The following is a 15833-nucleotide window of genomic DNA, read 5'->3' as shown; positions in this document are numbered from 1 at the left end:
AGCCTTTCCACCTTCATTCTTAGTTAAATATTCCTTCAGATCCATAAGAAACTTTGCAGGATTACAATCAGCCATCCCTGCCTTTTCAAGGATCTTTCGTGCGTAACCTGACTTTTTAAGCTCAATGAAATCAATGCCTTACTTTACTTCAATAACCAAGTAGTAGGTCAGTTTCCCCATATCACTCATCTCTAAATTTTAGTTCATGTGTTCCTTGAACGCATTGATCAGTGACAAACTAGTTCCCATAACGAGTAAGTCATCTACATACACCTCAATAATCAATGACTCATTTCCTTCTTTCTTTACATAGAAAGCGTGTTCATAAGGACATCTCACGAACCCAAGACCTTCAAGATATTTGTTATGTTTTGCATACAACGCTCGTGGAGATTGTCTCAACTTATACAAAGCCTTCACTAACTTGTACACCCGAATTTCTTCATCCTTTTAACAAAGCCCTCAGGTTGAGTCACATACTTCTTCAAATATCTCACCACTCAAGAATGCCATTTTTACGTTAAGATAATGTACTTCCCAGGAATATTTTGCTAGTAAGGCCAACAAAAGTCATACCATTTCGAGGCGAGTCACATATGCGAATAGCTCATCAAAATCTACTCATCAAAATCCACTCATTGTTCTTGCACGTACCTTTTTGCTACGAGTCGCACTTTATATTTCATAATATTTTCTTATGCATCTTTTTTTAGTTTATAGATCCATTTTAATCCAATCACCTTACGTCCTGGTGGTAAGTCAATCAATTTCCAGTTGTCGTTATTTTTAATGGAATCAATTTCATTACGCATTACTTCCTTTGAGGCGCACTTCTTTACTGCATGACTTTAAAAAATTGGGTTCGTCTACTCCTATAAGAAATAACTCATCCTTCATTTCAATTTCTTCAGAATCATTATAAACATCAACTATCGATCTAAATTTCTTTGGCACTCTGATGTAATCATAATTATTAGGGTTTAAGCATGACACTAATCGCTGAGATTGAGGTGTCTGATTTGTAACAAAGCGTTGTGGCTATGGTGTTGACAACCTACTTTCACCTGCATCATTTACAAATGCATCACTCGAACCTGCATCATCAATTTCTCCTACATAATCTACCTCCATTACTGAGAACGTACTTCCCAAATCTGTATTTATTTCTTCCTGATTATCCCACGTCAAGACTTTGTCTCCCTCAAACTTCACATCATAAGTGACATAAACTTTATTATCTCCTAGGTTGTACAAACTGTACGCCTTGGTGCTAGGTTCCTTACCGAGGTTAACCAACCTCATACTACGATCATCAAACTTTGATTGTTTAACACCAGGCATTTTCATATGTGCTAAACATCGGAAGACACGAATTTGACTCACATCTGGTTTCCTGCATGTCCACACCTCGTAAGGGGTCTTCCTAGACAAAGCTCTAGGGGGCAACCTGTTCAAGATATACACAGAATGTGAACTACTTCAGCCCACATCACAGATGGTATTTTAGTTTGTTTCAAGCATCTTCTAGCCATCTCAACCATAGTGCGATTCCTCCACTCCACTACACCATTTTGTTGGGGCATGTCACTACACCATATTTGACCTATTGAAACAGTTTTTTCAATGTAACTAGCTAAACATTGATCATAGATACCTTAAAATTATTTTTTGCTATCTATGGTTACACTTTTTTTATTGTAACCATTGGTGTCATATAGTGTAACCATAGAAAAAATGAGTCATCTACGGTTACACCATAATTGATGTTATTGTTGGTCTAAAAAAATATAACTAAAAAATGAAATTTCAGGCGGCTAACACAAAAATATAAGCGGGGGGATGAAATTTATTAAAAAACACAAGGGCGGGGGATGAAATTTATTAAACTTAAATTTTATTGCAGAAGTAACTAACCCATCTCACACACGCTTCACTTTCTCTCACTCTCTTAAATCTCACTCATCTCTCTCTCGCCCCCCCTCACATCTCACATATAACTCTCTCAAATTTCTTCTCTTTCAATCTATATTACTCTTCAATCGGGTCTCTGAGTTCTTCAACCGGATTGAAATGGGTTTTCACTATAATTGGGTGTTCTTGTTTTAAATTCTGATTTCTCAATCGATTCACATACAATTAATTTGGGGCATCCCTACAATCGGTTCTTCTTGTTCTACAATCGGGTCTTCTTCTTCTAAAATCTGGTTTCTCAATTAGGATTACTTTGAAAGGTATTTTTTGGAATTTGGGGTTTTGAATTAAGGTTTCTTTGTGTTTATTAGTTTATTGCTTTTAACTATATTAATATGTGTTTTTATCTATTTTAGGCCTCAAAATGTTGTTATTGAAAAATTGGATAACCTTACCTAATTGGTGAAAATTTAGATATGTACGTAAATTGCATTTTTAGTTTTTTTATATTATGTACTGTTTTTTTCGAAGTGATTATGCTAGCTGCTGAGATATCACAGTTTCCTCAATTCTTACCCTGTTACAAGTTACGTACTCCATCTCCGACAAGTTTGTCAACGTAAAGTTCTTTCGCTATTTAACTACTATACAAATCTCTGATTCTGTAACTTTATTATCTCACCTCCTATTTTGTTGTGGACCTTATGGTGTGAGATTCAATTGCTATATCACTTTATTTAATTTTACAAATTATTGTTGCAATTTTATAAATTTGTATATGTACTAAGATTAAAATTTCTAAATGATGCGTTTATTTATATTTTGAAATTGAGTAACTACTTTGCAACATCTCACGATTAGCTTATTAGCTCTGTTTTAAGTGTAGATGTGTGGTTTAACTTGTTTTGATTAATGATTTATCGTTTTAAGGCTATCTAAATATGACGAGTTAACTGATTTACGACATGGCTAAATGGAAAATTGTGACATGTATATTGTGATTGTCATTGGTCAGTGATATGTATAAGTATTGATTAAAATTGATTGGTCCTTTTATGGAGTATTTGCTTCGGGACTTGCCTTCGTAGTACAAATATGGGTTGTTGAAATGGGTGGTCCAATACTTATTGCAGCATATCTGCCTCTTCAGACTCTGGTTTCAGGCTTCTGCCTTTTTGAGTGAGGCATTCTCTTTGGGAAGGTGTGTTTGAACAACAAGGGTTGAACTTACCTCTGTAGTACTGTTTATTATTTCTCATTATAAATAAAGCATATTGTAAATTAATTAATAGTTAACCAAAGACACCTACCTTGGGTCATTCACCTAGTCTTTGGTATTATCTTCCCTGAATTTGTTACACTTAAGAATTTTAAAAGCGTAATATGTTTTTGCACATTTCTGCAGCATCTGTTGAGTTTTGTGGAGTCTTTTAATTAAGCCCACGAAAATAGATTATTCAGATTCAGATTAGTTTATGGATTAGTCTACTTTTCAGATTTGGACTATAATTTTAATATAGGCCCAGTTTCTTCTCTTATAAATACTCATGTAATTGTAAAATCATAACACAACAAATTGTGAGAGATCAATACAAAATTAGTGCGGCTTGTGGAGTAGGAATTTCTGAACCATGTAAATCTTTGTCTTGTATGATTGTCGTTTATTTTCTTGTTCTTGTTTATTCGCTTTGGGTTTTGCTTTCGTTGTTGTATACTCAACAACTGGTATCAAGAGCCTAGGTGTTCAGGCGAGTGGGAGCGATGGCAAAAGATGGGAAGGTAAAGATCGACAAATTTGATGGCAAAGGTTATGGGTTTTGGAAGATGCAAATTGAGGATTATTTGTATAAAAAAAACTACATGAACCATTGAAAGAGAAGAAACCAACTGCAATGAAGGATGAAGAATGGAAGCTTTTGGACAGGCAGGCTCTGGGGGTTGTCAGGTTGACTTTGGCGAAGAACGTTGCTTACAATATCGTCAAGGAAATGACAACTTATGGTTTGATTAAGGCTTTGTCAAACATGTATGAGAAGCCGTCTGCTTCAAATAAGGTGTATTTGATTCACTTGTTAGTTGCCACTAGATTGAATGAAGGAGATTGTGTTGCTGATCATGTGAACGAATTTAATTCTATCCTAGCAAGATTGGCATCGGTGGATATTAAATTCGATGATGAAGTACAAGCCTTGTTGTTGGCATCCTCATTACCAGACAGTTGGTCGGGATTTGTCACTGTTATAAGTAATTCATCTGGGAGCGGCAAGATGACTTTTGATGGAGTTCGAGATTCGATTTTTGGAGAAGATATTCATAGGAGAAACTATGGAGAGTCGTCAGGTTCCTTGTTGAGTGCTGAGAGTAGAGGCAGAAAGTTCGAAAAGGGGCAGAATAAGGGGCATAGCAGATCGAAGTTACAGAAGAGAGGACAATCCAAAGATCGCAAGGATATTGTTTGTTGGAATTGTCAGATGAAGGGTCACTTTAGAAATCAGTGCACGGCTCTCGCGGCTCCTAAAGGAAAGAGTAAAGAGGATAATTCAGCTAACGTAGTTGAAGAAGTGGAGGATGACGATGTTTTGATTTGTTGTGTTGAATCATGGGTTATGGATTCTGGTGCATCATTCCATGCTACCCCTTGCAAGGATTTAATGTTAAATTTCGGAGTTAGAAATTTTGGTAAAGTTCGTCTTGCTGATGATAAGACTTAGGATATTGTGGGCATGGGAGATATTAATTTCAGAACCTCTTTGGGAACTAGATGGACGTTGAAAGATGTAAGGTACATTCCTGGACTGAAGAAGATGTTGTTATCTGTGGGTCAGTTAGATAAGGAAGGGTATCGAGTTACTTTCGGAGACGGACAGTGGAAGGTTATAAAGGGGAATTTGGTCATTGCTGATGAGATTGAGTCTTCAACTTTATGGCACCAAAGGCTTGGTCATATGAGTGAAAAAAGGTATGAAGCTATTAACTTCGAAGGGGAAGATTCTAGAGTTGAAGAATGTGGAAGTTGGATTCCGTGAGCCATGTGTTCTTGGAAAGCAGAAACGTGTTACTTTTGCAAAATCAGGGAGGACCCCCAAAGCTAAGAAGTTAGAGCTAGTTCATACAGATGTATATGGTCCTACAACAGTTGTGTCGTTGGGTGGATCTCGCTATTATGTCACTTTCATTGATGATTCCACTAGAAAGGTATGGGTTTATTTTTTGAAGAATAAATCAGATGTGTTTGCTACTTTCAAGAAGTGGAAGACTGAAGTTGAAAATCAGACCAGTTTAAAAGTGAAGAGTTTGATGTCAGATAATGATTGTGAATACAGTAGTGATGAGTTAAAAGTTATTGCGCGGAATTTGGGATTAGAATGATTAAAACTATTTCAGAGACACCACAACAGAATGGTGTTGCAGAGCGCATGAATAGAACCTTGAATGAGAGGGCCAAGAGTATGAGATTACCTGCAGGGTTGCCAAAGATGTTTTGGACTGATGCAGTTAGCACAACTGCGTATCTCATAAATAGAGGACCTTCAAGTCCTTTGGGGTTCAAGATTCCTGAAGAAGAGTGGCAGGAAAAAGAGGTAAATCTTTCACACTTGCGAGTTTTTGGTTATGTTTCTTATGTGCGTGTTAAAGATTCTGACAGGGACAAGCTTGATCTGAAAGCAAAGAAGTGTATCTTTATTGGTTATGGCTCAGATGATATAGGTTACCGTTTCTGGGATGAACTGACTAAGAAGGTCGTTAGAAGTAGAGATGTTACTTTTAATGAGAATGCAGTGTATAAGGATAAGCTTGTAGTTGATTCTGAGTTTACAAAGGAACAACCTGAGAAAGAGGAAGCAGTTCTTGAAGATATTACAGAAACAGATCTTGCAAAAAATAGTGGGAGTTCAGAGAATGCTGATGACAGGGTTCCAGTAACTCCACAGACTGAGGTAAGAAAATCTAGCAGAAGTATGAGGCCACCACAAATATATTCTCCTTCAGCATATTATATGTTATTGATCGAGAACGGGGAGCCTCAGTTTTATTCAGAGGCAGTACAAGTGGATGATTCAGTTCAGTGGAAATCAGCCATGGATGAGGAGATGAGTTCTCTTGAGAAGAATGAGACTTGGCCTTTACAGAGTTACCAGCGGGAAAGAAGGCTTTACAGAATAAGTGGGTGTTCAGGATCAAAGAAGAACATGATGGCGGCAAGAGATACAAGGCAAGGTTAGTAGTCAAGGATTATTAACAGAAAAAGGGTATTGACTATACCGATATATTTTCTCCCGTTGTTAAGATTACTACAATTAGAATTGTGCTAAGTATTGTGGCTGCAGAGGAGTTACATCTAGAGCAACTAGATGTTAAGACTTCGTTCTTACATGGTGATCTTGAGGAAGACATCTACATGGTTCAGCCAGAGGGATTTCAGGTAGCTGGGAAAGAAAGCCTTGTTTGCAAGCTTATAAAAAGTTTGTATGGTTCAAAGCAAGCACCGGGACAATGGTACTTGAAGTTTGACAGCTTTATGATGAAGAATGGGTACACGAGGAGTGTTATATATCATTATTGTTACTTTAAACAGTTTGATTCATCTTTAATCATATTGTTGTTGTATGTTGATGACATGTTGATAGCAGGATCAAACATGAGGGAAATCAACATGTTAAAGAGACAGATGTCTGAGGAGTTTGAGATAGAGGATATGGGTGCAGCAAAACAAATACTTGGTATGAGCATCATAAGGGATATAGCTGAAGGTACTCTAAAATTATCTCAAGAGAAGTATGTTGAGAAATTGTTGCAGAAATTCAGTGTCCAGGATGCGAAGACCAGAAGTATACCGTTGGCGAGTCACTTTAATCTCACAAAGAAGCAATCACCTAAAACGGATGAAGGCAAGAAAGATATGGCTAAAGTTCCTTATGCATCTGCAGTTGGCAGTTTAATGTATGTTATGGTTGTACAAGGCCAGACATTGCTCATGCAGTGGGAGTTGTTAGCAGATTTATGTCTAATCCAGGAAGAGAGCATTGGGAAGCAATCAAGTGGTTGTTACGCTACTTGAAAGGCACATCCAAGGTTGTACTATGTTTCAGTAAGAAATATATTATCTTGGAAGGGTTCTGTGATGCAGATTTGGGTGGATGTTTGGATACAAGATAAAGTACAATGGGTTATATTTTCACTTTGGGTAGCACCGCAGTTAGTTAGATGTCTCGACTTCAAAAGAGTGTTGCTCTTTCAACCACAGAAGCAGAATATATGGCTATCTCTGAAGCTAGCAGGGAGATAATTTGGTTGAAGAATTTTCTTGAGGAGTTGGGAAAGAAACAGGCGGACAGTGCTTTGTAAAGCGACAGTTAGAGTGCTATTCATCTTGCGAAGAATTCCGTGTTTCATGCTAGGATGAATCATATTCAGCTGAGATATCACTTTACAAGACAGTTGATAAGCAATGGTACTTTGTCCTTGAAGAAAATCCTTGGTTCAAAGAATCCTGCAGATATGTTGACTAAGGTAGTTACGAATAAAAAGTTGAAGCTTTGCGTAGTTTCAACTGGCCTTCAGAATTGATTGATGAGAAGGCGCTGCACTAGTTAGAGTTATTAATTGAAGAATTGATTTTACTAGACTTACAAGAGTGAAGTGAAGATTGGCCAGACTCCAAGTGGGAGATTGTTGGGTTTTGTGGAGTCTTTTAATTAAGCCCACGAAAATAAACTATTCAAATTCAGATTCAGATTATTTTATGGATTAGTCTACTTTTCAGATTTGGACTGTAATTTTGATATAGGCCTAGTTTCTTCTCTTATAAATACTCATGTATTTGTAAAATCATAACACAACAAATTGTGAGAGATCAATACAAAATTAGTGCGGCTTGTGGAGTAGGAATTTCCGAACCATGTAAATCTTTATCTTGTGTGATTGTCGTTTATTTTCTTGTTCTTGTTTATTCGCTTTGGGTTTTACTTTCGTTGTTGTATACTCAACAGCATCATCAGATCCGTATTAGGGCTCTACCTGGTGATATGGGGTAAGAATAAGAAGAATTTGCAGTTTGATTTTTTACTATTTTTTTGCAAATATCGTACTCGAGGAGATCTAGGTGTGTTTTAGTGTTTAAATTTAAATAAGGAATGTGTTTACGAGATGATGTATTGAAAAGTTGTACTTAGTTTTTTTGTTGGCTTTGATTTTAGGTACTTTCACTCTCCTTCACCATACAAGAGGTATAAAAGATCAGTTTCAGCTGCACACCCTGGATGAGTCAGATAAATCCAAATGTGAACATCAACCTCGACCTCGATGAGTCGGATAAATTGATAGAATTTGATAGGCCTGAGTAGTAATTCTCACGATTTCGCTTTTGATTTCATGCACTTGTAGTTAACTTGAAAGTGGTAATTTCAAATTACGGTTGGACATGTTTAGTAGGACATGTTTAGTAGGACATGTTTACTTTGGATTGCCTTGGATTTAGTACCGGTACTTAGCAGTTATTCTGGATTGTAATTTTTGTGATTGTGAATGATTACCAATTTTGGCAGATTGGGAAATGATATTTTCAAATGTTATATTTCTTTTTTTAAAAAATAAGGTGTTGGAATAGCCCTTTAAAGTGTAACAAACAATGTAAATGGTCTAGATTTATGTGTTGGCAAAACATTAAAAAGTGTAGTTAAAACTTATAATAACTATTAGTGTAGACACATAATATTCTAAAAAGTGTTACCATAAATAAATAGAGTTACCAATGAAAAGGTATTTGTTTAGAAAAAAAATCTTTTGGTAACACCACTTTGATGTAACAAAACTATAGTGTTGTAACCATAGATCAATAGTTACAACTGGGAAGATGTTACCATAAATTGAGAAATGTAGGCATAGACCCTCTATGGTCACACCTATGCCAGTGTAATCTAAAAATCGAAAGTGTAACCACAGACCCCTAAGATGACGCCCACATTGGTGACAAACTGGTTTTTCAGAAAAGTGTAACCATAGCCCAATTTTTTATGTACAACCACACTTTTTGGCCTTGAATAACACTTTTTTTACCGTTACAATAGGCCATATATGGTGTAATGTGTATGGAGCTGTAAATTGTCTAATAATTCTTGCTTCTTCACAATATGCTTTAAAATTATTCGACATAAATTCCCCCCTCTATCAGTTCTGAAAATTTTAATTTTCTTGCTAAGTCCATCTTCAACGTTGGCACGAAATTTTTTGAAAACAGAGAAAGCTTCACTTTATTTTTAAGCATATAAACCCACATAATCCGGCTATAGTCGTCAACTAACAAGAAAAAATATCAATTAACTGCAGATGTTGTTGGTGTAATCGGGCCACAAAGGTCTCCATGAATGAGCTCCAACACCCATTTTGCACTGAACTTCGCTTGGAGGGTCAAAATAAAATAATATAATATATACTAATTACGTGGGCCAAAAGAGTTATACAATTGAACTATAAAATAATATAATATATACTAATTACGTAGGCTAAAAGAGTTATACAATTAAACTAGTGTAAACAAAATTAAAATTAAAATTATTAGTTGGTTGGAATGATAGCCCCCGAACAAAAGAAAATAATATACATGTATTCTAAACTATTATTACATTAAATATTAAAGGTTTGGTAATTGGTTGTTCGATAATTGCTTAAATTACATAATTATAGTAGTTCACGGTTCCCCGTAACTCACCCACCGGGTCCCTTAAATGTGCATTTTGAAAAAATTACACATATTAAAAAACTGTTAGTTGGATAAAAAAATTCTTTGAACATCCAAAACTAATATCTTAAAAATTGAGGTTCCAAGTTCCATCTAAATTTTAAATTAGTCAAACTTGAAATTATAAACTATTATAATTGGAGGCTCAGTTCATTAAAAAGGGATAACTACGAGAGAATAATTTATAATTATGTCACCTAAGAGCCCGGCGGTTTACCGGCTATTGCGTGAGGTCTTCTTGTGGTTTACCCAGTACGCGACTGCGGGTTCCCTACTGAAAAAATGGGTAGGGGCAATAATTAGTAAGAGGTGATGATTATAATGGGGTGTAGGAATTGAATACCTAATTTATTTAAACCAAAACTAAAAGCATTTTTAATTTATTAGACACCAAATTTTTGATAAGCATGTAGCAATAGAATTAAAACAAAAAAAAATTACTTTGTTATACTTTAAAGATTGTTTATTTATAAATTTGGTTATTACCGTTTTACTAAAAATTGTCTTACACAATAATATTTGTCTCACTCAATTCCTCCTCTTACAAAAAAACTCTTGCAAATATTATTTTATTATAATTATTTCATGTTGATAATAATATTTTTTTTCAAAATTATGAAAATTTAAATTATTAAATGAATCCAAATATAAGAAGCAATCATGATAATTGTTGTACTAAATCATCATAATTACTACAAGAAAAATTACCCACTAAAATTAACACTACATGAAAAACGGCTAAATTTGACCGAAAATTTTCTGTCATATTTACCTAAATTTGACCACCGCCGGTCATATTTAGTTAAATTTAACCGAATTGTGTCGGTCTTTTTTAAGCTAGTTAAATTTAGCAAAATCGGTTAAAATTAACATAAATTTGACCGATTAAATTTGACTGCCCAAAATTGACTGATTAAATTTGACCAAATTTTTGAAAATTTTAAAATTTGATTTTTTTGAATTTTGCCGCTAAAAATTTTAAAATTTGAAAATTTGTGAATTTGCCGCCTAACGTAAAGCAAATTTGACCGCATTTCATCAAATTTATAAATTTGATCGAACGCAGTCAAAAATATAAAATTGACCGAAGGAGGTCAAATTTAACTCTAACCCATATTTGTCAAATGCAGTAACTTCCCGGTACATTCTGCTAAGTTTCTACCAAAAATCTGCTATAACACATAATTTTTATTATAATGATTTTGTGTCACTAATCAATATACAATTTATGTTATATAAATAATTAACACAACAAAATAATTACAAATCATATTTCATAATTATTAATATTATTTTCATTACAAACTTACTCATAGAACTTAACTAAAACTTTCAAATCGAATTCTAAAACACTACTTTCTCTTTATTTAGTTTGACGGAAATGGTTACCGGACATTGGTTGGTTGATGAATATGCTCCCGTCACCGGAATAACTAATTCGATTGTTGAAAACGCTTTTTTCACCAAATTTTGACAAGTTAGAATTTGTTATTGTTAATGTTATATGAAACAAAGTTTGTAAGAGATTAGTTTAGCATGTATGAATATTTAAATGTTTGTATATTTATGTATATATTTGTGTATATTTGTGTTTATGATTTGTGGGAGAAGGTAGAGAGAGGTGGATGTGTGGGACAGGGTATGAAGAGAGGTGGAGAGGAAAAGATGAAAGAGATAATGGAGAAATTAGAATGTATATATATGTATATAATGTGTTTATATGTAAAAGGGAGTTGCTGTGAAGAATCTGGACCATTGGATTGTAATTTTGGTTAGTTAAATTTGGACTGTATGATGTGTTTCACATCGATCGCTGACATGGCATCAAATTTGACCGCGATTTTTTTTCTAAAATTGTTATCATATTACTAAAATGTATAGATCTTGACATCCGTACGGTTGGATCATTTATAAATATTTTCAAAAAAATCGTTACATTAATATGGGACTAAACACTAGTAAGAAGTACTCGTCAAACTACTGGTTGATTGTTAAAATAGCAAACCAAATACATTTACATTTTCTAAAAAATTTATCATATCACTAAAATATATAAATTTTGACATCCGTACGATTATATCATTCATAAATAATTTTAAAAAATATAAAACATCAATATGGGACTAAACACTAGTAAGAAGTATTTGTTAAACTATTGGTTGACTGTTTAAATAGCAAACTAAATATGTATATTTTTTCTAAAATTATTATCATATTACTAGATATATAGATCTTGACATCCGTACGATTGGATCATTCATAAATATTTTTAGAAAAATCGAAACATTAATATGGGACTAAACACTAATAAAAAATACTCGTCAAACTACTGGTTGACTGCTAAAATAGCAAATCAAATATATTTATTTTTTTCTAAACTTTTTATCATATCACTAAAATATATCGATATTGACATTTGTAAGGTTGGATCATTAATAAATATATTTAGAAAAATCGAAACATTAATATGGCACAAAACAGTAGTAAGAAATACTCGTCAAACTACTAGTTGACCGTTAAAATATCAAACCAAATACATTATTTTTTTAAAAAAATATTTATTATATTACGAAAATTGACTACTCGCACGTCGTCAGTCAAATTTGATTTTAATAATATTCATTTATTTTGGGCGGGAAATTTAACGCCAAAATATAAATTTAACCGCCCCTAAATATGATTGTTTGCGGTCAAATTTACAGCTAACAAATTTTGTTCACTTGGCGGGAAGTTTCCATTTCTTTTTTTAGGACTCAAAAAATAAAAATGACCGAACAAATTTGACCAAAAAATAAATTTGACTGCCGCTAGTCAAAATTAAATATTGACAATTAGTAAATAAATATTTGACCTCAAATTTGACTGCTTTCTGTCAAATATAAGTCTGACCAGTTATAAATAAAAGTTGACCGTAAATATTTAGCTAGTCAAATTTAACCGCAGTCATATTTAGCTAGTCAAATTTATCCTTGTTTTTTTTGTAGTGTAAGAAACATGTAACTGTTTCAATTATTTATTTCAAATTTTGCAATTCATTAAAAATGAATACTATTATTTTAATAACAAATTTTAGTACTCTATGATTAGTATGTTAATATTATATCTTTTTATTTGACGATTCATTCAAATTAAAGTTGAAGAAATTTTTCATAAATTAAAAAACAAAGTGCCTAATTAGTTTTCATTAAAATAAAATTATTGTTATAATTGTAGTGCTTTATTAAACAAAAAGTGCCTAACTGGTTTTCATAGAAATAGAATTATTGTTGTATTTATATTACTCAATTAAAAAGATTTTCATCTTGAGACTTTAGTCTCTTAGAATTCAAATTTATAAAACTCAACTTATATTGCATTATAAAATATTGACATCTCCGCCTAGCCATATACACCTCACCTTATTTTTCTTGACCTGTATAAGCCCCTCTCCCCTCTTCCATAATTACTTAACTCTATTAGAGTTGTTTGGTTTATTTTCCTTATATTGCATTTTAAAACATTGACATCTCCGCCTAGCCATGTACACCTCATCTTATTTGTCTTGACCTGGATAAGCCTCTCTCCCGTCTTCCCCGTCTTCCATAATTACTTAACTCTATTAGAGTTGTTTGGTTTATTTTCTTTAAAACTATCTACGGCAAAATCATAATTTAAGTGTGGTTGTAACAATTTTTCTTTGGAGGGGTTATGGATCTATTTAGGTTTCTCATTCTTATGTTATATGCAATGGTGCTTAATAATGTAACAGCCAACACTAGTAATGGTAATTCTGGAGAACAAAATAAAAAGAGAGATGTTGTGATAGAGTTGAAAAATTTACCACATGTGCCACCCGGATTTCACTTTGTCCCGTCTTATTGTCTGCTAATCTCCGATTATTTAGTCAAAAAAATTTTGGGTGTTCCCTTGGCTTCAGACATGGTCAGGGTCAGGGATGGAATTCAGCAACTTGACCCTCAACAACATAAATTCAGTAAGTGTTTCCTTTATCTACCTTATTTTATCTCTGGTTAATTAATTGTAGCAATTATGCTTTAATTTTATTTTGTTCTATTCTTGATTAATCTTTCTTATTCGGTTAGATCTAGTTTATTATGATAACACCATATTGAAAACTCTTAATTAGTTTAATCTATTTTATCTCTTGGGATCCTGGGTTTAGATCCATTTATTAGTCCATTTTTTCTATGTGTTACTTTAATCTATTAATGTGGAGTGGGTGTGTGTTAGTGTTTACTTAGACATGTTTAATGGGTAGAAATGAAAATTCTCAGGAGAACTTCTTTGATTTTCATATCATGAAATTTTAAATTATTAGTGGCTTAATTTTTCTTATCCTTCATTCCCATTTTCAATACTAACATTTTAAAACACTAATTTGTTGATTTGAATTGGATTGTGTTGCATGAGTTTTTTATATGTTTGTGAGTAAGTGTAAATGTTTTACACCTTAAAAAAACTATCTTTTTTTTGTGTTCATTCTCCCCTTTTTTTGTGTTCATTCTCCCCTTTTTTCTTATGATAGTTAAGTATTTGTGAAAAAATTGATTGAAAGATAAATTAGGGCAAAAAATGTCCAAATACATTTTTATCCCTAGATATAAATTGTAGTTATATAATACTTTCTAATATTTAAATTTTTCTTTGCATCTTTTTTTTTGCTATTAGATTATAAATTTTCATTATGTATTCATATATGTGCTCTTTGTTTGTAGTCTTTTTTTATTTAATATGTATTACTTGATTGGCGAAATTATATAATTCTGATAGAGTTTTCATAGCTATGATTTAATACTTTTGGTATACAAATGTCCAGAAGAGGAGTTCGCTCACTGCCAAGATAATGAAGCATATTACATCACAAATAAAGGACAAAGAAAGACAGCAGGAGGAGGAGAATTGGAAACAAGTGTTATCATTGAGACTACTAGTGGGTATTGGAGAGAAAAGAAAAAAGATTTACCAGTCTATAATGGGGATGATCTTATCGGCCATAAAACAAGTTATGTTTTTTGTAGCAGGGAAAATGATGAGACATCCTGGACAATGGATGCATTGGCTGTCAATCCAGAGATAATTCCAGTTGCTGCTAAGAATCAGGTAGATAAAATTGATTTGCTTAAATTATGACCAAACAAAATTGTAATATATGCATTGTTTTTTAAAAAAAAAAAATTGTACTCGGTTTAGTAATGAATATCAATCCTCGTTTTCCATTTGTTTGACAGATTAAAGACACCATTGCGTGTAGGATATTTAGAGTAAAACCATCAAAGACATCAGAGGAATCCTCCAACGAGTATGAAGACTTCGAAGAAGAAGAAGAAGATCTGGAGATGGAAGAATTAGAGGAGGAGGCTGAAGAGCAAATGGGAGAAGTAGTAGATGAAAATTAGGAATACAAATTTTATGTAAGAATAAAAATTTGATGTAAGAATATTTTGTAGGGGACTTAATTGGTGTCTCTTACTAATGTTTGCGTTTATGGTGAAGGCAAGAAACCATTTTTTAAAAAAAATCCTAATGTTCCTTTTGTCATTAATATTTTTCTATGTGGTAAAGCAATTTTATTAAAAATTGTAATTTTGATGGTTGAAATAAATTTTATTGAAAATATTTTACATTAAAATCATTGTTTAATATATTATAACTAGCATTATTTACCTGTATTTGTGGATAATTTATTTAGATTAGCTAATTTCTTTCAATTAACCAATTCACTATAATAATTTTTTAATAAGATTAAAGTAGTCACTAAATATTTCAACCGAAATTTACTTCAAACCAGTAATTTTATTATAATCGTGTTAACAATTTTATAATTGGTTTTGTAAAATATTTATTTTATTTCAAAAAATTTACTTCAACAGTTTAATAAAATTATATTAATTGCATCAATTTTTTCCACCAAGTTTAGCTTCATCCAAAGAGATAAAGTACCACTAAACAAAGCTGCTCTCCCAACCCCTCACTAAAAATAATCTTTTGATTATGTTTTCTGACTTTTATTTATTTTACTAATTAATATCTCATTTTATTTTAAGTTTTAGTACTTGTGGGTGTTTTTTTATTAAACAAGATCACAATTCATTCATTTAAAAAATGGACATCACCTCAAGTTTATACTAGTGTTTGTATGTAACTGTAAACAAAGAGAAAGTACTTCTGAACGTGCTGATCATTC

General features: G+C 32.8%; 1 protein-coding gene across 1 annotated transcript; it reads left to right on the top strand.

Moving 5' to 3' along the window:
• The first annotated feature begins 13335 nt into the window (after window positions 1-13335).
• Window positions 13336-15128, top strand: LOC141664231 (NAC domain-containing protein 76-like). Its single transcript, XM_074470139.1, has 3 exons — window positions 13336-13622; window positions 14466-14749; window positions 14878-15128. Exons 1-3 carry the CDS (start codon window positions 13337-13339, stop codon window positions 15043-15045), a joined length of 738 nt encoding a protein of 245 aa, XP_074326240.1. The 5' UTR covers window position 13336; the 3' UTR covers window positions 15046-15128.
• The last annotated feature ends 705 nt before the right edge of the window (window positions 15129-15833 follow it).

This window comes from Apium graveolens, chromosome 6 (genome assembly GCF_009905375.1).
Source record: "Apium graveolens cultivar Ventura chromosome 6, ASM990537v1, whole genome shotgun sequence".
Taxonomy (NCBI): domain Eukaryota; kingdom Viridiplantae; phylum Streptophyta; class Magnoliopsida; order Apiales; family Apiaceae; genus Apium; species Apium graveolens.
This window is presented reverse-complemented; position numbering and strand designations above follow the sequence as displayed.